The following is a 24,876-nucleotide window of genomic DNA, read 5'->3' as shown; positions in this document are numbered from 1 at the left end:
CGACGATCAACACAACTTTTACAAAGCCCGAAGAGAATGAGGACACTTTAACTAGATCAAACCCTAGAGAGAAGGGAGTATCTAGAGAGAGAGGCTCTCAAAAATGGTTTTTAGAAAAAGTAGGAGAGAGAAAGAAAAGCAAAAAGTGATTTGAAAACACCCAGCGAATAGCTCATATACGTATGACCCGCTCGAGCGGAGAACACGACGCTCGAGCGCCAAGAACAAAACTCTGGACACGCTCGAGCGCAATAATGCCCGCTCGAGTGCCAAGACACAAGAATAAAGCACTTCCGCTCGAGCGTGAAAACCAGTCCGCTCGAGCGCAGATTTTCACCTCCCAGAACTTACACCCAGAAAGTACTACCCGCTCGAGCGCCAACAAACCCTCTCGAGCGCCACCGCTCGAGCGTAAACACACCCGCTCGAGCGCAAAAATCACATCTGCAGAAGTTTTGCAGAAACCCGAAATACTGGAGGTGTGCAATCCCCGCTCGAGCGCAAGAAGACCCGCTCGAGCGGACCGCCTAAAAACCGAACAACAAGGAATTGAAACCAAGGCCTAACCAACCTGTAATAACCCTGCTCGAAACATCCTAAAACTCAATGGTGTGGAATTAAAGGACACAACAAGATAGATACCACTACCAACTTCACGGAACCGAGTCTGGAACACAACAGAACAGTAAAGGGATAACCGGGATCGCTATAATCACCAAAGCATAAAGAGCAAGCTTTTTATAAGCCCTCTCAATCACCTTTTCATCTATCTGCTCCTCCTCTGTTTTTTAAACAATACAAACAAATACATGAATTATCTATGTATATAATAAATAGAATAGAGGAGGAGCAGAGAGATGAAAGAAGGACTCCTCTACAAATTTTGCCCCAAAGCCCACAACAAAACCTGCTTGATTTACAGAGAGAGAAACCAAAGGACAACAGAGGAGTCGACCAAACACAGCGTAAGTGCACCTGTTACATATAATATTTTCTTCTCTCTCCGAGACATTCTAAATAAAAGCAGAAAGTTGTATGTAATGGGTGCACTATGCTGGTGCTTCCATCATGTGTAATATCATTTTTTCTCCCTAGGGCATTCTAGATAAAATCAGAATGGGTAAAAACATCATTTTCAAAACAGAATAATTAGAGTTCTATCCATTCATGGTTTAGGCAATTATCACATTTCAGCAATAGACAACTCTTCTATGTGTAAATATCATCCCAAAATCTACCACCACTCGTCTAATTTTTTTCATGACGAACTAAAATCAATTCCCTTGTAAGAGTTTCACTATCTCAATCACAAAATTAAAGATGATCAATACAGAAAGAAATTTAACAGATGAGCATTAATTTTGTGATTTACTGCTAAAACTCAATAGAAAGAACTACACTTCTAGATCCCCGTCCATGTCCGAAGGGAAAGAACTGTCTTCGAACTCTGCTGCTAGACTCTTCACTCTGTCTAACCTCATTGCAACACCGATTCTGTCGTATAATCTCTTGAACTGCCAAGTAAACGTTTGGATCACTTGCCGAATCCATTGAGAAAGATCTCCTGACGTGTTTGACAGAGAACTCATCATCTTCCTTTCTTCTTACATCAATGCACTCATTACCCATGATTGAAACATGTTGAAACTTTCTTGGTTTCGCCTTCCCAATCTTCTTCTCAAACTTTCTTGGCGAATGTCAACTCCTCTGTTGCCTCAAGTCATTTTTTTCTGTTCTATCAGTTCCAGACAATTCAATAACCACAAAAATCTTCATTACCACCCAAATGGGTATCCACAAAATCTTCAATAACCCATTTGAAAAGTGAAATAGAAACTCATTTGCTGGAGGTTGCACAACCAAAACTATCCAGAACTGAAACCAGAGAGCTGGACAGAGAGATGGAGAAGGTTTAAAATCAAGGATGAGGAGAGAGAGAGGGGTATGTGGGCGGCCTTTCAGAGACGTGGGAGAGAGAGAACAATGTTTGGACGGGAACTAAGGCCCCGTTTGTTTCGTTGGATATAAAATTGAGGATATAATATGATGTGGGATTTAGTCAGGATATATAATGAATAGGATATAAGTATTGGATAGTATATCCCCCAAGTCATGTTTGTTGACTTGATATATAAGATTGGATATATGTTATGCATGTTTGTTTTACAAAATATATTGTGGGATATAACAAGTAATTTCCAAAATTGCCCTCATAATATTATATTATATTAAATTAAATTAAATAATATTATATTATATTAAATTCAAAATTTATATTAAATTAAATTCAATAATATTATATTAAATTAAATTAAATTAAATAATATTATATTATATTATATTAAATTCAAAATTTGTATTAAATTAAATAATATTATATTAAATTAAATTAAATTCAATAATATTTATATCAAATTAAATTCAATAATTATATTATATTAAATTAAATTCAATAATTATATTATATTAAATTAAATAATATTAAATTAAATAATATTATATTATATTAAATTAAATTCAATAATATTTATATTAAATTAAATTCAATAATTATATTATATTATATTATATTCAAAATTTTATATTAAATTATATTATATTAAATTCAATTCAATAATATTATATTAACTTAAATTAAATTAAATAATATTATATTATATTATATTATATTCAAAATTTGTATTAAATTAAATAATATTATATTAAAGTAAATTAAATTCAATAATATTTATATTAAATTAAATTCAATAATTATATTATATTAAATTAAATAATATTATATTATATTAAATTCAAAATTTTATATTAAATTATATTATATTAAATTAAATTCAATAATATTATATTATATTAAATTCAAAATTTGTATTAAATTATATTATATTAAATTAAATTAAATTAAATAATTTAATATTATATTATATTAAATTCAATAATATTTATATTATATTAAATTCAATAATATTAAATTAAATTCAATAATTATATTATATTAAATTCAAAAAAATATATTAAATTATATTATATTAAATTAAATAATTTAATATTATATTATATTAAATTCAATAATATTTATATTATATTAAATTCAATAATATTAAATTAAATTCAATAATTATATTATATTAAATTCAAAAAAATATATTAAATTATATTATGTTAGATAGAAAAAAGGGTAAATTGGACTTTTTACATCATATCCCCACCAAGGGGATATGATATAATGGGGGGGGTGTGGTATTGTATATCCTCCACTTTTGGGGGATATACAATCCCACCGGATATTATATCCCCTTCACAAAAAAATTGCAAACATGGGATATATGGACCCCACCGGATATAATATCCAATCCCAATCTTTATATCCCCCAATCAAACAGGGCCTAAGTGTTTGTTTTATTTGAGAGGACTGATCTCAACCATTGATATCAACTTGGGATTAATCTCAACTATTGGATCAAAATGTATCTCACATACATTTTATACATTTTCAAAAACCTTATTATATAGATATATATATATATATATTTAATATATCATCATTACTTATATAAATAAATAAATAAATTGAAAAAGACACACCGGCCAAGCATCTCTCTATGCTCTGCTTCTAGGGTTTTATATATAAACTCTTTGCCTCTTCCTCTTCTACCAGTTTATTCCTTTCTCTCTTTCTACATTTTTATCCACCTCTATAAACACCAATTAACCTAATCGAATCGAATCGATCGGTGACAATTCAACAATTTCAAGAAAAAAAAGAAAAAGAAAAAAAGAAAACGTATTAAATTACAGGTTAATTTGTGTTGTGGTGAAGATTCTAGGGTTTGTGATTTGGGGGATTGTGAATCCTGTTCGTTAAAGTTTCGATTTTTCTTGATTGAATTCGAAGACGATGACAACGAATTGCAGATCGGAAACCGTTTGATCGCCGTTCACCGGCGAGCCGGTTCGCGGTTTTGAGGTTTTGTATGGAAACTCGGAGCCGGAAGAGGGCGGAGGCCACCTCATCAGCCCCTTCTTCTTCATCTTCTGGTCCCACCACCCGTTCCAGCAAGCGAACTCGTCTCTCCGCCGCCGCAAACGCCGTTTCATCGATCTCGACTCGGTCCCGAGTGACTCGGTCACAAGACTCTTCTACTCCAATGAATTTGACCAATGAATCATCTGGGTCTGGTAGTAGACGAGGAAAGAATCCGGGTTCGGATAAGGATAATTCGGATAAAGGGAAAGAGAAAGAACACGAAATTAGGGTTAGGGATAGAGATAGGGATGCTGAGAGGAGCTTAGGGTTGAACATTGATGGTGGTGGTGGTGGTGGAGATGATGATGATAATGACAGCGAAGATGGTGGTGGTGTTGGGATTCTTCATCAGAATTTGACTTCTGCGAGCAGTGCACTTCAAGGGCTTCTTCGGAAATTGGGGGCAGGGTTGGATGATTTGCTTCCATCCCCGGCAATGGGGTCGGCATCGTCGTCCCATCAGAGCGGGCGGCTCAAGAAGATTTTAGCTGGGTTGAGGGCAGATGGGGAGGAAGGGAAACAAATTGAGGCTTTAACGCAGCTTTGTGAGATGTTATCTATTGGGACTGAGGAGTCACTTAGTACTTTTTCAGTTGATTCGTTTGCGCCAGTGCTCGTTGGGCTGCTTAACCACGAGAACAATCCTGATATCATGCTTCTTGCTGCCAGGGCACTGACTCATTTGTGTGATGTGCTTCCCTCGTCATGTGTTGCGGTTGTGCATTATGGCGCAGTTTCGTGCTTTGTTGCTCGACTGCTGACAATTGAGTACATGGACTTGGCAGAGCAGGTGAGCTAAATAAGTCGAAAGAATGAAATGGGAATTGAATTTGAGCATATAGGGAAGTTTCGATGGTTCACCTGTAGTAGTGATAGCATTGCAATTTTTTTGATACACTTCCCATGTCACCACTACAATTCATGTAATATTTTTGTAAAAATTGGCAAAAATGACTTCTTTTTTTGTTTCCCCCTAATTGCAACAGTCACTTCAAGCTCTAAAGAAGATTTCTCAGGAACACCCAACTGCTTGTTTGAGAGCAGGTGCTCTCATGGCAGTGCTTTCATATCTTGACTTCTTCTCCACAGGAGTCCAGGTTGTTCCTTGGCTCAGTCTTTTAACTTTCCAGCTAATTATGTGACAAGAGCTGTCTTATCTATTTGAAGCCTTGCTGATTGATCTCTTCTTGTAATGCTATGTTCCAGCGAGTAGCATTGTCTACCGCGGCAAATATGTGCAAAAAACTTCCTTCAGATGCAGCTGACTTTGTGATGGAAGCTGTTCCTTTGTTGACAAACCTTCTTCAGTATCATGATGCAAAAGTGAGGTCATCTTTTTGTAGGTTCGCAATCAAAGGCATGAGTTGGCATATCTCATTCTTGATGCTGTTTCTTCTCTTCTTTTTTGTGCCTTCTTTGCGGTTGTAGGTACTAGAGCATGCGTCTGTCTGTTTGACTCGAATTGCTGAGGCATTTGCATCATCTCCCGATAAGCTAGATGAATTATGTAATCATGGACTGGTTACTCAAGCTGCCTCACTCATTTCCACAAGCAATTCTGGAGGTGGTCAAGCATCTCTTAGCACACCTACATACACGGTATAGTCAATTATTACTTTCATCTTTCAAGTTAAAATTCCGTTTGTATTTGGAGACTCCAATTGTGACTAAAAGGCATGCAGGGATTAATCCGACTGCTTTCGACATGTGCAAATGGGTCCCCTCTAGGAGCCAAAACTTTGCTACTCCTTGGCATCAGTGGTATTCTTAAGGATATATTATCAGGTTCTGGCCTTGTTGCTAGCATATCTGTTTCGGCTGCCTTAAGTAGACCACCAGAACAGGTACTTGCTGCATAAATTCTTTCTGAAACTGGGTTCTCTCAAATACAGTAGTTTTACCCAGTAGATGCAACTGTCTGTAATTTGATCTGCGGCACATATATTTGGTGTTTTAAATGTTTTTCCATTGTTGTATAATTGAGAATATATTCTACCTGGATCACTGGTCCTCTTTTAAGTAGCAGGTTTGTGTTGTTCATTTCAAATAATTTTATTGTACTTGGCAACACACCTTTTTAAAAAAAAAAAAATGTTTTTTCCTTGATGGATGCAACTTTTGTATATTTTTAAAATCTTAGTTATTTTTATTTGAATTTCATTAAGTTGGTAGTTTAATTTTTCATTGGTTTGTTTTTTGCGATCTTTTTAATCCTCTACCAAATGTTAGGTAGTGAAAGAAAGGAGAGGTAGTTAGTTGTGCATGGTGCTATAAGTATTGTCATGTGTTTTTTCAGAATATGTTGCTAGTTGTTTGCCATTGTGATCCTATTTTATTTTTCCTTGTAAACTATGTATTATTTCCTTTGTTTATCAAAAACTATATTTTATTTTCTTTTGTGATTATAATTCTAACTTTTTTTAGTGTCACTTTGCATTTTATGGACATATACAAATTAGAATGATGAAAAAGGATTCATCTAGCAGACTGCACTTGATTGACAAGGCTTGTTTTGGTTTGGTGTCACTTTGCATTTTATTTTACACTGACCATAAAATATGAGATTTTGAACCTAGTTACTACCTACAAGGAAATTTGAATTCTTCTCATTTTCATTCTGCTGCTTAGATTTTTGAGATTGTGAACCTTGCAAACGAGCTTCTTCCCCCACTGCCTCAAGGGACCATATCTCTTCCAGCCAGCACTAATCTATTTGTTAAAGGATCACTTTCAAAGAAGTCACCTGCTAGCAGTTCTGGAAAACAAGAAGATACAAATGGAAATGTAACTGAGATTTCAGCTCGTGAGAAGTTATTGAATGATCAGCCAGAACTTCTGCAGCAATTTGGAATGGACCTTCTTCCAGTTGTAATTCAGGTTAGTTTTTCTGAGAATTTGGTTAGTCTCTAGTCCTACTGACTGATTTTAGTAAACAATATGGCATTTTTTGTCAAGCAGATATACGGATCAAGTGTAAATGGTCCTGTGCGGCACAAATGTCTCTCGGTTATTGGAAAATTGATGTACTTCAGCAGTGCAGATATGATCCAGACTCTAATAAGTGTCACAAACATATCAAGGTGCTGCATTTTTATAAATTGCCTGCATAATATGTATGTATGTAAGTTTGTATGGATTACAGTGCTTAGTCTTTAGATGCTGATTGAGTGTTTTTTGGGTAGTTTTTTAGCTGGGGTTTTAGCATGGAAAGATCCACAAGTCTTGGTTCCGGCCCTTCAAATAGCAGAGATTCTAATGGAAAAACTTCCTGAGACTTTCTCCAAGATGTTTGTGAGGGAAGGTGTTGTTCATGCTGTAGATGCACTTATATTAGCTGGGCCTTCTACTACTGCTCCGTCCCAACCGTCTTCCAGTGAGAAGGATAATGATTCTATATCCGGAACATCCTCACGTAGACGGTATAGGCGACGCAGTGGTAACTTGAATGCAGATTTACCCTCTGCTGAAGATTCAAAAAATCCAGTTCCAATTATTGGTTCACCTCCAAGCTCAGTAGAAATTCCAACTGGTAACTCAAGTCTTCGTATGGCAGTCAGTGCATGTGCCAAACTTTTCAAAGATAAATACTTCCCTTCAGATCCTGGGGCCACTGAAGTTGGAGTTACAGATGATCTTCTACTTTTAAAGAATCTCTGCATGAAGTTGAATTCTGGTGTTGATGATCAAAAGGCTAAATCAAAGGGGAAGTCTAAAGCTTCTGGATCTCGCTTTGCTGATATTTCTGCTAGTAAAGAGGAGAACTTGGTTGGTGTGATATCTGAGATGCTTGGAGAACTAAGCAAGGGGGATGGTGTGTCCACTTTTGAGTTCACTGGGAGTGGAGTTGTGGCTGCTTTACTGAACTATTTTTCTTGTGGATACTTCTCCAAAGAGAGAATTTCAGAAGCTAACCTTCCCAAGCTTCGCCAACAAGCAATCAAAAGATACAAGGCATTCATTGCAGTGGCTCTCCCTTGCAGTATTGATGAAGGAAGTGTGGCTCCTATGAGTATCTTAGTTCAAAAGCTTCAAAATGCTTTGTCCTCCTTAGAGCGCTTTCCCGTTGTGTTGAGCCATACTTCTCGGCCATCTAGTGGAAATGCACGTCTGTCTTACGGTCTGAGTGCATTGTCCCAACCATTTAAGTTGCGTCTATGTAGAGCCCAAGGCGAAAAATCACTCCGTGATTATTCTTCTAATGTTGTATTAATTGATCCATTAGCAAGTTTAGCAGCTGTAGAAGACTTCCTTTGGCTCCGAGTCCAAAGAAGTGAGTCTGGGCAGAAGCCCTTAGCATCTGCAGGGAACTCTGAGTCTGGGACCACACCTACTGGAGCTGGAATTCCGTCACCGTCTACTTCTATTCCTGCTTCCACCACTCGTCGCCAATCTACTAGATCCAGATCATCTGTTAATATTGGAGACACAGACAAGGAGTTGTCACTGGAGAAAAATGCTAGCTCATCAAAAGGGAAGGGTAAGGCTGTTTTGAAGCCTGCTCCAGAGGAGCCAAGGGGACCTCAAACAAGAAATGCTACCCGCAGAAGAGCAGTTTTGGATAAAGATGCACAAATGAAGCCCGTAACTGGAGACTCAAGTTCTGAGGTATGTTGTAATTTGTAAATGCTCTTCAATATGGAAATCCATTAGGCATAGTTTCAGCATGGTGAGAAATGTTGATTCAATTGAACCATAGTAGGTTAGTTTTGTCAAAATGTGTCTGGATGATGGATGCACCATGAATTTAACTCCTGATAGCTTTAGTGGGTTGAAGATGCAGGTTATTCATTTGTGCATAGTTATTACATTCACAAGATTCAGATATCAACAGAAAGAAGTGAGATTAAAAACAGAACTTATGCACAATGTGTAGTACCGTAGTTTCTAACTTCTGTTCTCAGTGTGTTGGTTAACTCCTTTGAACCATTGTTTACAAGGTTTCTCCTCCCATTGTGGTGATTGGCCTAGTTGATGCTGCAATTTATTAAGATGCATAGTATGGATGGTAGTAGGTCTATGGAGCAAGTGACAATAGTGTGTCGTCTGTTGACAATTGGCTGGCACTCTATTTACTTTGTTTCATTTTTTGGGGTCATTTTGTATTTGTTGGTGTTTGATTGGGTCTTGCAAGCTTCAGCAGAGGTTTAAGAGGGCTTGTGTAGGTGTGGTTGGCACACTGTTCCTGTTCTTATTAACTTACCATGATGTGATTTGTAGGATGAGGAGATTGACATATCTCCTGTTGAGATTGATGATGCATTGGTGATTGAAGATGATGATATCTCGGATGAAGATGAAGACGATGACCACGATGATGTATGTTACTGATATTATTTTCATTTTTATCTTTCATCCCTTCTTTATAGACTGTAATCGATGTTGGATGAATTAACTAACTATTTGGTTTGTTTGGTTACCATTTTGAGAGTATTTTTCCAGCCTTTGATGACAATAGTAACATGAAATACTAACTAAATGGTTGTTAAATTGGGTAGCACTTTTGCATCCTAAATGGAAGAGATCTCTTAAAGTAAAGACACTAAATCTGTAGTGTTGATGGTTGGGTTTCTTCATCAGCGGAGAGAGAAATGGAGGTGGGAATTGCTTGGTTTATATTTGCAAGGCTTACTGGAAATTGCTTGGTTCACATTGGCAATAGTGATCAATGCAACTTCTAGAATCACTCATTGAGCCATTTTGTTCTGGCAGATGAATACTTTCTGAGATGAATTGTAGACTCTGCTAGTTCCACTGGAAACCTCAATCTAGCTTTGCCCTCAACAATTTCTTGGCTGTCAATTTTCAGGTACTGGGAGATGATTCTCTTCCCATTTGCATGCCCGATAGAGTACATGATGTTAAATTGGGTGATCCAGCTGATGATAGTCTTGTTGCACCTGCAACAAGTGATAGCCAGACCAACCCAGCTTCTGGATCTAGTAGCAGGGCCACTACAGTTAGGGGCTCAGATTCTACCGAGTTTAGGACAGCGAACTCTTTTGGTTCAAGGGGCGCAATGTCATTTGCTGCTGCTGCCATGGCTGGGCTTGCATCTGCCAATGGTAGAGGCATCAGGGGAGGCAGAGATCGACATGGGCGCCCTATATTTGGTTCTAATGAACCTCCCAGGCTTCTTTTTTCTGCAGGTGGTAAGCAGCTTAACAGGCACTTGACCATCTATCAGGCTATCCAACGGCAGCTTGTGCTAGATGAGGATGATGAGGAGAGGTCTACCAGCACTGATTTTGTATCTAGCGATGGAAGTAGGTTGTGGAGTGATGTTTATACTATAACATACCAAAGGGCAGACAGCCAGACTGATAGGGGTTCGGTAGGAGGATTGAATTTGAATTCTACAACAACTACATCTAAATCTACCAAAGTGGGGTCCACATCGAATTCCAACACCGATTCTTCATCACAAAGATCATCACTTCTCGATAGTATTTTGCAGGGGGAGCTTCCTTGTTCTCTGGAAAAAAACAATTCTACTTATAATATATTAGCGCTGCTGCGTGTATTAGAGGGTTTGAATCAGCTTGCGCCCCGATTGAGAGTCCAGGCGGTGACTGGCAGTTTTGCCAAAGGGAAGATTTCAAGTCTAGACGAGCTTAGTGCTACTGGTGTCAGGGTTCCTCCTGAGGAATTTATTAATAGTAAGCTCACCCCAAAATTGGCTCGACAAATCCAGGATGCGCTTGCACTTTGTAGTGGAAGTCTTCCGTCCTGGTGTTACCAGTTGACAAAAGCATGCCCATTCTTGTTTCCTTTTGAGACTCGACGTCAGTACTTCTATTCTACTGCTTTTGGGTTGTCACGGGCTTTATATCGGCTTCAGCAGCAGCAGGGTGCGGATGGTCAAGGATCAACCAGTGAAAGAGAGGTTAGGGTTGGGAGGTTGCAGCGCCAGAAAGTGCGTGTCTCTCGTAATCGCATTCTGGATTCTGCTACAAAAGTTATGGAGATGTATTCAAGCCAAAAGGCTGTTCTCGAAGTAGAATATTTCGGTGAAGTTGGCACTGGATTGGGTCCTACTTTGGAGTTCTACACACTTCTAAGTCATGATTTACAAAAAGAGAGACTTGGAATGTGGAGATCAAATTCTTCATCAGGCAAACCTTCAATGGAAGTAGATGGAGATGAACAAAAAAATGGGAAAATCAGTAATGCCATTCTGCCTGGATCAGCTGGTGATAATGATCTTGTTCAAGCTCCTCTTGGATTGTTCCCTCGTCCTTGGCCCCCTAATGCTGATACTTGTGGTGGTAGCCAATTTTCGAAAGTGGTTGAATATTTCCGGCTGGTTGGGCGTGTGATCGCCAAAGCTCTTCAAGATGGGCGGCTTTTGGACCTGCCAATGTCAACAGCATTTTATAAGCTGGTGCTTGGTCAGGTATCACTGCACTTGTTTTTCTTCAGATTGAAATGGTGCACCATTTTCTATTGTAAAATGTTGTATTGTATATTTGATCCTCACATTCAGCCTTCTCTATTTCATTGCAGGAGCTTGATTTGTATGACATTCTTTCTTTTGATGCTGAACTTGGGAAGACTTTGCAAGAACTGCAAGCCCTTGTTTTCCGGAAACAATATCTTGAATCGATGGGTGGTCACAGTTTTTGTGAAGAAATCGATGATTTACGTTTTCGTGGGGCTTCAATTGAAGATCTCTGTTTGGATTTCACCCTCCCTGGTTATCCAGATTATGTCCTGAAACTGGGCGAAGAGAATGTACTTCACATTCCCCTCGAATATATCGTTATATTTTTTTTTCGCACAGGCCTTGCTTTTTGGTTCATGATGATATTTCTTAATTAAATTCTTATTTTTTTAACTTTTCAGGTGGATATCAATAAATTGGAGGAGTACTTATCCTTAGTGGTTGATGCTACTGTCAAGACTGGAATTATGAGGCAAATTGAAGCATTTAAAGCTGGGTTTAATCAAGTTAGTAACTTCCTCTGGACTTCATCAAATTTCGAAATTTTTTAAAGCTGTCTCTTATGTAATGATTCTTTTTTGAGTTTTTATTTTTTTTATTTTTTTAATATCTACCAAATGTTCCCATCCCCCTGCAAAGTGTGCACACAGTTTGAAAGTTTGATACAAACTTTCTTGTTCCTATATATTGTCATTTTTTTGAGTGTCAAAACTTATATTTCTGTTCTGTAATTATAAGGTCTTCGACATCTCAACTCTACAAATATTTTCTCCACATGAATTGGACTATCTGCTTTGTGGCCGTAGAGAGCTGTGGGAGGTAATTTTTCTATTGTATGGTCTAGGCCTGTCTTTTTTATTTATTTTGCATTTGCATGGTTAATGTTATATTTCTCTTTCTGCAGGCTGATACACTTGTGGATCACATAAAATTTGACCACGGATACACTGCCAAAAGTCCTGCAATTGTTAATGTACATTTTCCCCATTCTTAATCTAGATTCAAGACATTGTCTTTGATATAATTCCATCTGGTTTGCATGCTAATATGGCTTATTGTCATTATGTTTTTAGTTGCTTGAAATTATGGGAGAATTCACTCCAGAGCAGCAACGGGCTTTCTGTCAGTTTGTTACCGGTGCACCTCGACTTCCTCCTGGTGGTCTGGCAGTGTTGAACCCGAAATTGACAATTGTGAGAAAGGTATGGAACTAGGCAATTACCATCTAGGCCTAGTCAGATTCTGTTTTGCTTTCATTGTACATAGTGTTCATATTTGAATGTTTGGATACAGCATTCTTCAACAGCTGGTAATACAATATCCAATGGGACTGGGTTATCAGAAGCTGCAGATGATGACTTGCCGAGTGTAATGACCTGTGCTAATTATCTCAAGCTTCCTCCCTACTCTACCAAGGTACAATATTTGGGAAACAAATTTCACTATTGAGTTTCTTCATATGCTTAGGAAGTTGTTTTCTGTGTATCGTTAAGCCTTTTTATGTGATGACATGACAACTTCTCTTTTCTAAACAGGATATTATGTTCAAGAAACTACTCTATGCAATAAGTGAAGGGCAGGGATCATTTGATTTGTCTTGAGTTTTCAAAACTAACCAATTAATTTGTGTGTATCATATTGAAAGACTTTCGGGTTCTTTTCTTAAATGGGCTAATTTTGGTTTTGGAAGTAGCTTCTGTTCATGCTGAAAATAACGGCTTCTTTTTGGTGCTCTTGCTTTAAGTGGCGACATATTTGAGGTTAGCTTTTATACATGCTGTAATCACTAGATCATGTGGGGTTACTTGCGTTCTCTCGTAATCCCTATTATATGCTTTCCATTCTTTTTCTTTTTTATAGATATTTTCAGCATTATGTCATGTAAATTCTTCATTCGTTTACTTCATCAATTTCTTTGGATGATCTGTTCGTTTTAGTGTCCTAAATATAGGTGAATTGTCACTCTTGTTCAGGACGAATGATGTAGACGCTTATCGAAAGATTGGAATCATGGAGTTTTTTTTTTTTTTTTTTTTCTCTCTTTCTCTGCTGCAAGTGCTTTGTAAATAAATAGAAATTTGTGATTCTTATCTTATTTCAACTTACATTGGCCGTATAAATTTACACATGGGCGGAGCTATGCATGAAGTGGTGGGTTCAATAAACTTTGAAATTTTTTTATAGAATTATTATGTAGTATATTGTATGAACTTTTTGAGAGGTTTTATAAATTGGCACCATTAAAATTGTTCAAAAAAATAGATTTATCAACCAAAAAAAAGAAAAAGCTTAAAAAAAATAATTAATTTTATGTTTATCATTTTTTTGTACTATGTTTTTGTTTAGCACACATAACTATTAATGGTTGAATATGAATATAAATATGAGTAAGATTTATATGGATAACATTATAACAATTGTGTATGTCATATATCATGTAAAAATATGGTACAGCCTTATTGATATAATAAAATATAATGGTATTATTTTTTTTAGGATGAAACACCAATAAATTCGAAAATGTGATTTTATGAATGATTAGTCTTCTTTTTTTTTTTTCTTATGAACTTAAAGGTTTCATTAAAGTGGAAATTATACAAAATGATAGTCACTTAAATGTTTTGGTTTAATTTTATAAGAATAAAAGTGGGTTTTTACAAATATAAAATTACACATTTGGTCAATTCGCACTACAGAAGTTTTAGATTTTCTCTCTTCCTGGAACAAATCTTACATTATTAATAAAAACGTAACATTCTAATGTAACACTCTAATAATGTAATATTTCAATGTGACACACTAAAAAACTTCTTATTGTGCTTTTTTCAAACGTAACACTAAAAAAAAAATCTTTAGTGTATTTTTCGTATATGTAACACTTTAATGTTATACAAATATAACATTTCAATGTAACACACTTTAATCAATGTAACATTTTAATCAATGCAATTTCAAACGTAACACTCTAATGTAATATATTCTAATGTAACAAACAAAAACATTAAAAATTTCTTAGTGTACTTTTTTTAAATGTAACACTCAGTTTAAAATTATACATTTATTCAAAACTTACTAAAGAATTTTTGTAATGATTTAAAGAATCCCATATATTTTTGGAATGGTTTAAAGAATCTCACATCTTTTTTTTGGAGTGTTACATTTGAAAAAAGTATATTAAAGAGTTTTTTTTTTGTGTTACATTAGAGTATTATACTAAGAAATTTTTTTGGAGTGTTATGCTTTGAAAAAGTACACTAAATAATTTTTTTTGTGCGTTATATTAGAATGTTACATTAAGGAGTTTTTTTGTGTGTTACATTATAATGTTACACTAAGAAAAAATTTTAGAGTGTTATATTTGAGTGTTATGCTTAGGAAAAATACATTAAGAATGTTTTTTTTGTATGTTACATTAGAGTGTTACACTAAACAATTTTTTTGGAAGTGTGGTGTTTGGGAAAATTACACTGAGAAATTTTTTTTTTTTTTTTTTGAGTGCTACATTGGAGTGTTACATTTGAATGTTACATTAGAGTGTTACAGTTTGAGATTATACATTTGTTTAAAACTTACTAAGAAATTTTTGTACTCTTTTTAAAATATTTGAAGAATCTCATATTATTTTGGAATGTTTGAAGAATCTCATATTTCAACTCATTTTTGTATTCTTTTTGAAATGTTTTTCAAATAAAAAAGATTATCATATAAAAATTCATCCCAAATTTGATTCTCATATATTGTGTAACTTACATTTTTAGCATAAGAAAAAAAAAATAAAAAAAATAGAAATAAGGTTATAACCGTAAATTTAATTTTTAAATAATAAATTAAATCTACTTTTCGAAAATCAATATGTCTACAAAAAATATCCTTGAGAATGGATTACCATTTCTCAAAATGAGATTTATAAGTAAATTTTCCCTTCTTTTTTTTTTAATAAGGTTATAAAACAAAATTCACACATAATTTCTGCATAAAATGATATAATTTAATATGGACCTTTTATTTTAAAACAAAACATTCTTGTAGATGTTTTTTTATTTATAACATCATTTTTGTGATTTTTTTTAATACAAATTTTATATATAAATATAGTTTATATATAAAAAAAAAGTTAGAAAAAAGAAAATGGATTTATTTTAAAGCGTGGCATTCTTGATTCCTTACAAAGATTTTTTATTTATGTCTTTTTCTCAAGGAGAATCATTTTATCTTTTTTTCTCTATTTGATTGATTGAAAATTACAACCTTGTTGTCTTTAATTTTATTAAAGAAATAATATATTAATGTACTTAAGTATTGTTGCATAATTTGATTAGTTTGAATTATTTTGTAATATTATTATATGGAGGCAAACCTCCTCCAGCTTAAAATCAGGATTAGAGGGTGAGAGGGAGATTAATGATCTGGTACTGGGTCGGACAGATTTGGGTCGGACAAGTGTTGGGCCGAGGATGTGTGGCCCAGTTTGGAAAGAAGTTGCTCGGTTAAGGCAACGCTTGGTTGGACCGAGCTACATGTTTGACGGAGGCGAAGCCAGTCAAGTTAAGTGACCGGCGCCCGGAAAGGCGTGGTCAGCCGAGGTACCTGTTTGCTCGACTTTGTCGAGATGTTGCCTAGCCCGGTCCTTATTAAGCTTAGCTAGTGGAGTGCTTGGACATGAAGCACAGCACGACCGTTGGCGGACAAAATGGTGCAGCTCGGCTGCCGAGCTCCCAATAGAGTGAGCGGGTAGTTGAGATTAGGTGACGCTTAGCAGGATTTGTGCTGACAGATGGGATAGCAGAGCCACGTGTCGAGGGACCATTGGGAGCAGGTTTGGGACGCAGAAGGGTATATAAGCATGTTTGCGCCCCCCATACGAGGGGGACGAACACTTGGTAAGGGACTCCTACACTCAAACACTCTCTCTCTCTCCTCTCCCTAAGGTGTGTGCTAATTAGATCGTCGGAGGGGTTTTCCGGCCACACACCGCCGGGTAGCTCACCCTCATTGTGTTTTCAGGTAATCGGACAGAAACGGAGCTTGGAAGAAAGGAGTACGGGCTTGCTGAAATATTTGCTCCCCGTACAGAGGGTATTGTTTGGCCCTGTTTAGATAATTTGGACTATATATTTTGTTAAGTACTTTATGTATTTCATTCACATCAAAAGTTAGATTGATCTAATAACCATAACTCGCTTAATTTATCGCATTTTTACCAAAAAAATATACGACAATTATGTTTTTAAAAATAAATTATACATTTTTTTAATGACAAACAGAATAAATTAAACATGTTATAATTATTGGATCACTCTAATTTAATGAATAGATCACGTGACTGAGATGTTGTGTTGTACGCTTTCCATTTATTGTTTATCATGTGGTAAAACTGAGACACAAGAACAAGATGTCACTTTATGCTCAAAGATACTGGCGTGTTTGGTGAAAATTATTTTAAGTTAAAAATTAATAATTAAAAAGTAAAAGATAAAAATATTTCTTTCTCAATTTTTTCAATTTATTTAAGTTATTTTTTCCTAATAAACTATAAACAAAAATTATACCAAACAATCTTATATAAACTTTCACATTAAAATAAATTATAATTTATTTGTATAATCCCCACCTAACACTCCCACTGAGTGTTTGGCAAATTTCTACCACACGACAAAGAATAAAACGTGTAACAATAGTTTGAGAAAGAGAGAAGAGAGAGCAAATGATTAACTCTATATTTCTGTGTGTTTTTACAAGAAGATGAACACTCCCTTTATAGAGAGGAGATGACAGCATAGGATGCTAAGTTAGGCACCGAAAGCACGAAACATTACATATTATATAATATAAATGACAACTAGCTATGCTTTACTTTACAGCTTTTCTGTACACTAATAACACTAACAGCCCCCCTCAAACTCAAGGAGGATAGGCACAAACCAACTTGAGTTTGGAAAGAGTAACAAAACTGGAAAATAAACTAATACAATAGGATAGGAGACACTGTATGGTTGTGTCAGACCGTTGGTGAAGACACTGTATGGTTGTGTCGGACCGTTGTAGCAGCTAACCGGAATCAATGTCGGGACAGCTTACGAGGTCATGCCGGACCAATGTAGAAGCTAACCGGAATCAATGTCGGGACAATTTATGGGGTCATGCCGGACCGATGTAAAAGCTAACCGGAATCAATGTCGGGACAGTTTACGGGGTCATGCCGGACCGTTGCAGAAGCTAACCGGAATCAATGTCGAGACAGTTTACGAGGTCATGTCGGACCGATGTAGAAGCTAATCGGAATCAATGTCGGGACAGTTTACGAGGTCATGCCGGACCGTTGTAGAAGCTAACCGGTTGTGCACCAAGGGGGCGACTTAGGGAGTGCGCCATAGGGTGGCTTAGGTGGTTCCCATGGTGTATAACCATGCTCACCAACTTGGGTGATTCGCATGGTGTGTAATCAAGCTCACCATGGTGTGCAAGCTGGATGGCAAGAATGGTACAAGATTGTTGGAGCAAAAAAATCAATCAGGTGGTGTTGAATTTGTGTTTTGTTTTGTGTTTTTTTTTTTTTTTTGGTGGAAAGAAAAGTAAATAAATAAAGAAAAATAAATAAGTAAATAATAATAATGTATTTGAAATCAAAGAGGAGAGAGTGGGAAACATGTGAGTGAAAAGGGACTCTGAGCTTTTTTTTTTTTTTTTAATAATAAAATAAAAAGAAGCACAACACAACTATCTGGAGGGGATGGGGCCCGGGAGAGTAACAAAAAAGAGAGAGCATGGATGAGTGAGGTTCGGCGGGCAATAAAAAAGAAAAAAAGAAAGAGCAAGTGGGGCTATGATCATTGTTCCTGGGTTGCCCATTGTTGTGGCTTTCAAGCGGGGAGGTGCGCAGGATACGCAGGGAGTGGGTGCAGGATTAGAGTTGAGGAGAGAGAGAGAGAGGTTGGTGAAAACCAGATGCAAGCCGACCTCAGTGCATGCATGTCCATCTGTGTATTATTCCTCTGAGAGAGAGAGCCGTGGGTGTGGTCTTTGAGCTAAAGAGAGAGCCCATGTGTGTTGATTATTACCCTCCTGAGAGAGAGCTTGTGTGTTCATGCATGTGTATCTGCGTGATCTATCCAAGAGGGAGAGAGATGAAGATATGATCTGTTGGGTGTTGCAGAGACCGAAGAGAGAGTTGCAGATAGAGAGTTGATTGTTGTGTATGTGGAGAGAGGATTGTTCCTCAGTTCAGCAATGATACGTAGATGGCTGGGCTCTACGTTGCTGTTAGCCTCTCCCCAGTCTAGAGAGAGAAGAATGATATTCCTGGATGTGGAATTTTTTGTGGAGTTTCGGAGGTGACCAAGATGGACGATGGCGATGATGTTTTTATCTTGAAAGTGAATGTTGAATTGGGTTTAGCAGCAGCGGAGTCAAGGTATGTGTAGAGGTCCGGCGGGCGGCCAAGGCGAGACTGCCGCCCGCCGGTGAAGCAGAATGACTAGGTCCTTAACCTCTGATACCAATAGTTTGAGAAAGAGAGAAGAGAGAGCAAATGAATAACTCTATATTTCTGTGTGTTTTTACAAGAAGATGAATACTCCCTTTATAGAGAGGAGATGACAGCATAGGATGCTAAGTTAGGCACCAAAAGCAGAAAATATTACATATTATATAATATAAATGACAATTAGCTATACTTTACTTTACAGCTTTTTTGTACACTAATAACACTAACAAAAGGTATACCCCACGTCAATTCCATCATGCATGTTTTTCGTCGGCAATTTTAAGGGACTTGACCATGCAACAACCAGGTTTAATCAAACAAATCATAAGAACATATGTAGATCAAAACATTCATTTCAATTACTACTGGAAAAACTGCTCATTTTACTTACCACCTTGAGTATTAGACAAATGACAACTCCATCAGTTACTAAAAGCAATTTATCAAACAGTTTGATCACTTTCCAAAATTTCTACAGGAAATGAAAAGTTTAGATCTTTATTTTCCCATTTTTGTTTGTGAAGAAGAGAAAATGAAAAAAGTAGCAGCACCACTCCAAGGACTAAATCAATCATCATAATGCCAATGGCATTACCATGAAATCCGAAGAAAATAATAAAAACAAAACTTGAATCTCTGAAGCACACAACAACACTATTAACCAACTACTACATCTTAAGTTCTCTAATCTGATTTGTTGCGACCGCACCTTACTTGAACAGCCAGTGTCTTTGGGATGTTGGGGCACTTATCCTCGCTCTTGTCGTCGAAAAGTTCTCTTTTTATTGGAATGAAACAGCTATTCTTTCCTAAGCAATACTGCAAAAAGCCCAATAGAAATATATGAATACAAGAGTGAGGAATCAGCAATATATATTCACGTAAATGTAGTATTTAGTTATGGAAAATAATGTAGGGAGTGTGATTTTACTTTCTCAACAACTTCCTTGCTATTAGGAGAAGTGCATTTTCCCTCAAAAAAGCTCCCACATGCGCCATCTGGGTCACCAAAGCTCGCAAAATCTACTACCTTGATCATTTTGCCGTCAGGACAGGTTAACTGAGCTCCCGAACTCAACTCATCAACTGTAAGTTGCATCTTGTCTCCATTCTTTACCCATGACGCAACATTGGGCGGATGATACTCGGTTATGAAGCTGCATATTGTATCTCTGTTCACAAGTATGACCTCAACTCCTTCTGGTTTCCCCCCAGATTCCTCAAATAGAACTAGGAGGTTCTTTCCCGGCTTCAAGAAGGCTCTTGGAACGTGGTACCTGCAGGTAAAGAGAAAACAAGTGCATTCAAATTGAAATCAAAACCTGTACTGCACTTTTCACGGAGACATATTCATATTCTACTTACTCTGATTGAGCTGGTTGTCCAAGAGGTGAGAGGTAATTCGTCCAGTAACGACCAATGCTTTTGCCATTGACCCAAGCCATTCCTTTGCCCATGCTGCTTAGCCGCAGAGCAACAGGATTGTTGCCTTCAGGAGCATCAAAGTACGTCTGCAGTACGAAAAATTTGTTGAGATTTCTTTAAATTCTTGAAAATTTTGTTCCTAGAACTATCACCATAGTTGTTTTGTATAATTACCTTGTACCATGTCACAGGTGGTCCTATTCCTGATTCTTTTGCCTGACTCCATTTTACCTTACTCAATCCTTCCTCTGTGTATACCTGGAGCTTTTCTCCCTTTATACCGACCTGCACAAGGCGCACAAGCTCTAGTCCCCATTGGCAGCCATGTGTGTGTGTGTGCATGCGTGCACGTGTGAGAAATTTGATAGAGAAATTTCACATTTACGTACCTCATGCCCCCAGTAGTTGTTGGTCACATCGAGGGTTCCAGCATTCAAACCTTGGATTGTTACAGCACGAACCCCAGCAAACCTCTTCTCCATGTTGGCTCCGCTATTCTTCATTGACAAAGAAACCGTCTCAGCCTTTCTTTTTAGAATGATAGAAGCGCAGAAATACACAACTAAATTACATGTTCTTTACCGGGAATCCCACTGTAGCGCCCAATAGTGATATGTGATTAAATCCTGGCTTCAAAACTACGGACTTTGTGAAGACAAAGCTCTTCTCTATGTTGCTTCCATGTCCAAATCCTACAAATTATATGAAATGAAACATATTTTTGATAGAAATAAGTCGAGCACAATTAATCTGAGCTACAAAACAAACATTTGGTTGCCTGTGTTCATGTAATTACCTATATATTCACCATTTACAAATGCAACCATTGAGTGGCCAAGGTTTGCTATTTGTAGGACTGGGTTAATATCAGAACGCATTGGTAAGTCACGGCGATCAAAACGTATGCTGCAAGATGAATTCAAAAAACATGTCAGATTTGTGGAAAGTTTAGAAAGAAAATTGTGAAAGTTGAGTAAGATAGGATTACCTGGTGCTGTACCAAGCATAGTCTGAGGTATCTTTAGTCAAGCTATAGAGCTCCAATGGAGACTTGCTTTTTAGTGGTAATTGGTGTATGTTTGGAATACTTTCTTGTGACATTTCCCATTTAAGATTTTGTGCATTCTTTGATGGATGGAAATTCCTTGCATTATGTTGCGAAACAATCTGTTTGAAAAAATTTGAACCAACGATAATAAATTTTTTCCGCATCCATTATAAGAATATTCTAGCTGACATTTATTAAACTTTAGGAGATTGAAAGTTACCGTTTGAGTGTTGAAAACCACTGTCTTGCAATCAGGAAGGATGCTAATGGATTTCGGGGGAAGGTAATAGTCCTTACCCCTGAATTTAATAGTTCCTGGTATCTTGGAATGGTTGTTGTTCAAAAACGCTGCACAAATATCAGTTCCAGGCTTCTCATATGTTCGAATCTGTATACCAAAACACCATAGCCAGTCAATAACCATCTCATCTCTGTGTGTGCGTGCGTGTGTTAATTCCATTGTTATTATTTCTGAGAAATTTCGCTACATTGAAATATGCTTAGCAGAGGTAGAAATGCTTACCTCTAGATCCACACTAATCTTTTGGACATTAGTAACTCCCCAAAGCAAAGGCTTCTTGGACAATCTCAAAGCCCTATGCAAGTCCCTAAGGTGACTGAATTTAGGTTCCCTCGGTAGACCTTAAAAAAATATAAGTGGAAACAAGCCTAATTAGATGTTTGAATTAACTTAAAATGAAATCAATAGAGTTGAAAATTGCCAACCAAATTCATCAAGAGGAGCTTCATCGTAGTAACGAGTTGTCACAAAAGATGAACTTGTTCTGCCAAAATTTGTCCCACCGTAGTACTGCAATTACAAAGGAGTAAGCTTGTTGGCCGAGTAAGTGACTGTTATTTTCATAGAAAACTTGGAGAAGATTGGACAGTCATGTATACCATATAATAATTCGTGAGAGTTCCATCTTTTGAGAAGAAGCGAGCAACTGAAAATGCAATATCTTCTGCTGCTCTTTGAGACGGTGGATCTCCAAATACTCTATACCTATTGTCAAGAATTTATAACAGATTATACAATGTCAACAGTCATAATACATGCCATTGAGTACCATATCATATGTATATACTTACTGGGCAGTCCAATTCTCAGTCCAGAGATAAGGCTTATTGGCCCCATTTGGGCCACTGAAAGTATCTCCACAGTGCCTCCCATTGCATGTATTGATCTGCGCAAAGCCAAGTGTTTTTCGATATGTAAAAGAAAAAAAATGTTTATGCTCTAAAATATTCCAAAAAGGTTTTGAAAAAGTTTGAAAAAATACTCACCACTGGATCAGGGGCATCCTTCTGTTTGCACATGATCCATGGGACTCCTGTCTGTAGACTTACAGCCATATTTGCTGCCCACTGAATGTATCGCAAACCGGACTCCCTATATGCTAACTGAATATTGTTGTACTCATTTTCAATCTGTAATGTCAAAATTAAAAAAAGTTAAAACAAACAGTAATTAACCTAGACACATGAAAGTATAATATTGATATGAGTTTCATTATAGTGGACCGGACCAAACCTGTGACAAAATGATGGGTCCTCCTTGAGTAGCAAACAATTTCTCCTTTTTCATCATTTCTATGATCATCGTGGCATATTTTTTCATGTGGTGCTGCAAATTGTATAATGTAAGTACTTAGTTGGTTCATGTTACATTTTGTTATGTCATGTTAGGAAGGGTCGAAAAATGATCACCTTGAATGGTTCGTTATCAGTACGGAATGTAATATTTGGGACTTCCCTTAACCAGTATGGAAATCCACTGCTCAAGTCGACATTCAATTACAATATTACATGAAAGAAAGGAAAATACAATTCCAAGGAAAATGAAGAAAATAGGAAATTTCACTCTACCCATGATTCCACTCGGCTTCGATGTAAGGGCCAATTCTAAGAATTGCATATAAGCCTAGCTCGTCAATCAATTTGATGAATTTCACCACGTCATTGTTCCCCTCAAAATTGAACTGCATATGTAAATGGCATTCACATTAATCCTTCTAATCATTGTGTAAATTCGACACACTTTTCATCATAATGGTTCAAAGCTCTAAAATTTATCCCCAAAATACTGTGCCATTACACGCCAGACTGGCCTCATTATTTTTTTTTGGGGGAACTCACTCGGTGGTTTCTAGGTCATTTTCTATGAAATCAGTTTGATGAATTTCACCGATTCATATCAATCCTACAAAATCACAACGGAAATTTTTGAAGTTGATTTTCATAATAAGCATTCCTATTTTATGTGCCAATTCTTCTACCAACCTCGAAATCTATCCCAAAAATATCTAAAAAACTCTATCGTGACATGTCAGGCTGGCCTCACTATGGGGACTTGCTATGTAGTTGTTTCCTAGCCTTCATTTTTTTTTTTTTTTTTTTTGTGTGTGTGTGGAAAAATCAGTGTAGGGGAGTATTTACCTGGCCTTGAATAGGCTCGTGAAGGTTCCAGAAAACATAAGTCGAGATGACATTCAAACCTCCCTCCTTAGCCTTGTTTATAATTTGTGGCCACAACTAAACACAATTCAACAAAATCATTAGTCCTAATTACATCTCCATTGGAGGAATAAATAATAATCAACATTGCTTCTAATAATTGATCGAAATCACCTCAGGAGGACTACGAGGATAATGAATAGAACCCGAGAAAAGAAGCTCCCTGGAACCTTGGATGATCAAAGACCGTCCATCGTAGGTCACGGATCTTGCCTCCTTTCCATGGACAAGATAAAATTTAACAAGCAAGAGAATGAGTGTTAACATGCATACTTGACTCAATGCCGCCATTTCTATACTAGTTGGAGGTCTATCAATGGTGATTCTGGATTGAAGAAGTGTGTGTGTGGGAGTGTAACATTGCTATGAATTGATTAAGCAATGCAGTGTTACAAAGAAAGGCAATGTAAATACTAGAACTCAGAGGAAATCTCGGTGCAATTGTGGTTTCTTCTTACACATCTCTCTTCTTTTGCTCACTCTCTCTCTTTGTTTGTATATATATATATATCTACTATCTAATAATGGAATGGGTAGAGAATGAGTAGCGTTCCAATGTGGAGTGGTTGTAACTGATTTTTGACCTAGCAACTACCAACGAGATTTCGAAACTGGCGGTAATAGTCAAGCATGAGATCAACCACATAAATGGTGTGTTAGTGAAATGAAATGAGTTTATTTTTTATTTTATTTATTTATTTTTCTTGGAAAAATTACCATTTGAGAAATATATTAGAGATTCATAGAAAAATTTATGATTTTAATTATTAATATTTGTAACGTGTATCACTTATTTGTAATTATTTTTCAGAGCTTATGCATAATTGAAAGTTTCCTTTTATTTTATGCATGTCATTTTAAAATAAGTTTCTTAAATTTAAATAATTTTGAACTTACCGTTTAAAACTTGTGTAATTTTGTGAAATCATATTCTAATA

General features: G+C 36.5%; 2 protein-coding genes across 3 annotated transcripts; one reads left to right on the top strand and one right to left on the bottom strand.

Annotated features, from left to right (window-relative positions):
• The first annotated feature begins 3,548 nt into the window (after positions 1–3,548).
• LOC114311390 (E3 ubiquitin-protein ligase UPL3) lies at positions 3,549–13,651 on the top strand. Of its 2 annotated transcripts, XR_014349958.1 has the most exons (18): positions 3,549–4,814; positions 5,011–5,121; positions 5,231–5,347; positions 5,453–5,623; positions 5,707–5,868; positions 6,653–6,901; positions 6,983–7,104; positions 7,207–8,629; positions 9,242–9,340; positions 9,831–11,417; positions 11,528–11,755; positions 11,867–11,971; positions 12,204–12,284; positions 12,370–12,438; positions 12,539–12,667; positions 12,759–12,881; positions 13,001–13,225; positions 13,439–13,651. XR_014349958.1 is itself a non-coding variant. In XM_082903947.1 (17 exons), the coding sequence occupies exons 1-17, from the start codon at positions 3,972–3,974 to the stop codon at positions 13,064–13,066; spliced, it is 5,685 nt and encodes a 1,894-aa protein (XP_082760073.1). In that variant the 5' UTR covers positions 3,549–3,971; the 3' UTR covers positions 13,067–13,492. The 2 variants fall into 2 exon arrangements, 1 of the variants encoding a protein (XP_082760073.1); XM_082903947.1 differs by having other exon boundaries at positions 13,001–13,492.
• A 5,727-nt stretch (positions 13,652–19,378) lies between these two features.
• Positions 19,379–24,416, bottom strand: LOC114311380 (beta-galactosidase 13). The gene is made up of 19 exons (XM_028257521.2): positions 24,053–24,416; positions 23,861–23,956; positions 23,291–23,403; positions 23,132–23,198; positions 22,956–23,048; positions 22,709–22,852; positions 22,514–22,608; positions 22,322–22,427; positions 22,148–22,232; positions 21,945–22,063; positions 21,642–21,809; positions 21,362–21,540; positions 21,170–21,279; positions 20,956–21,065; positions 20,763–20,870; positions 20,548–20,658; positions 20,314–20,459; positions 19,880–20,225; positions 19,379–19,767 (listed from the first exon to the last, which is right to left on the bottom strand). Exons 1-19 carry the CDS (start codon positions 24,227–24,229, stop codon positions 19,633–19,635), a joined length of 2,508 nt encoding a protein of 835 aa, XP_028113322.2. The 5' UTR covers positions 24,230–24,416; the 3' UTR covers positions 19,379–19,632.
• Positions 24,417–24,876: the final 460 nt, after the last annotated feature.

Source organism: Camellia sinensis, chromosome 2 (assembly GCF_055761805.1).
Source record: "Camellia sinensis isolate YWXY chromosome 2, ASM5576180v1, whole genome shotgun sequence".
In the NCBI taxonomy this organism is placed as follows: Eukaryota; Viridiplantae; Streptophyta; class Magnoliopsida; order Ericales; family Theaceae; genus Camellia; species Camellia sinensis.
Note: the sequence above shows the minus strand (reverse complement) of the source record. Positions and strands in the feature narration are given on the sequence as shown.

Excerpts from the sequence above, each read along its gene's own strand:
- LOC114311390 (XM_082903947.1), top strand. The coding sequence starts at position 3,972 with ATGGAAACTCGGAGCCGGAAGAGGGCGGAGGCCACCTCATCAGCCCCT. Across the intron at positions 5,624-5,706 it reads TTAGCACACCTACATACACG|GGATTAATCCGACTGCTTTC; the intron begins GTATAGTCAATT and ends AAAGGCATGCAG. Across the intron at positions 9,341-9,830 it reads AAGACGATGACCACGATGAT|GTACTGGGAGATGATTCTCT; the intron begins GTATGTTACTGA and ends GTCAATTTTCAG.
- LOC114311380 (XM_028257521.2), bottom strand. The coding sequence starts at position 24,229 with ATGGCGGCATTGAGTCAAGTATGCATGTTAACACTCATTCTCTTGCTT. Across the intron at positions 23,199-23,290 it reads GAAGCCGAGTGGAATCATGG|TGGATTTCCATACTGGTTAA; the intron begins GTAGAGTGAAAT and ends CGACTTGAGCAG. Across the intron at positions 23,049-23,131 it reads CTGATAACGAACCATTCAAG|CACCACATGAAAAAATATGC; the intron begins GTGATCATTTTT and ends TACAATTTGCAG.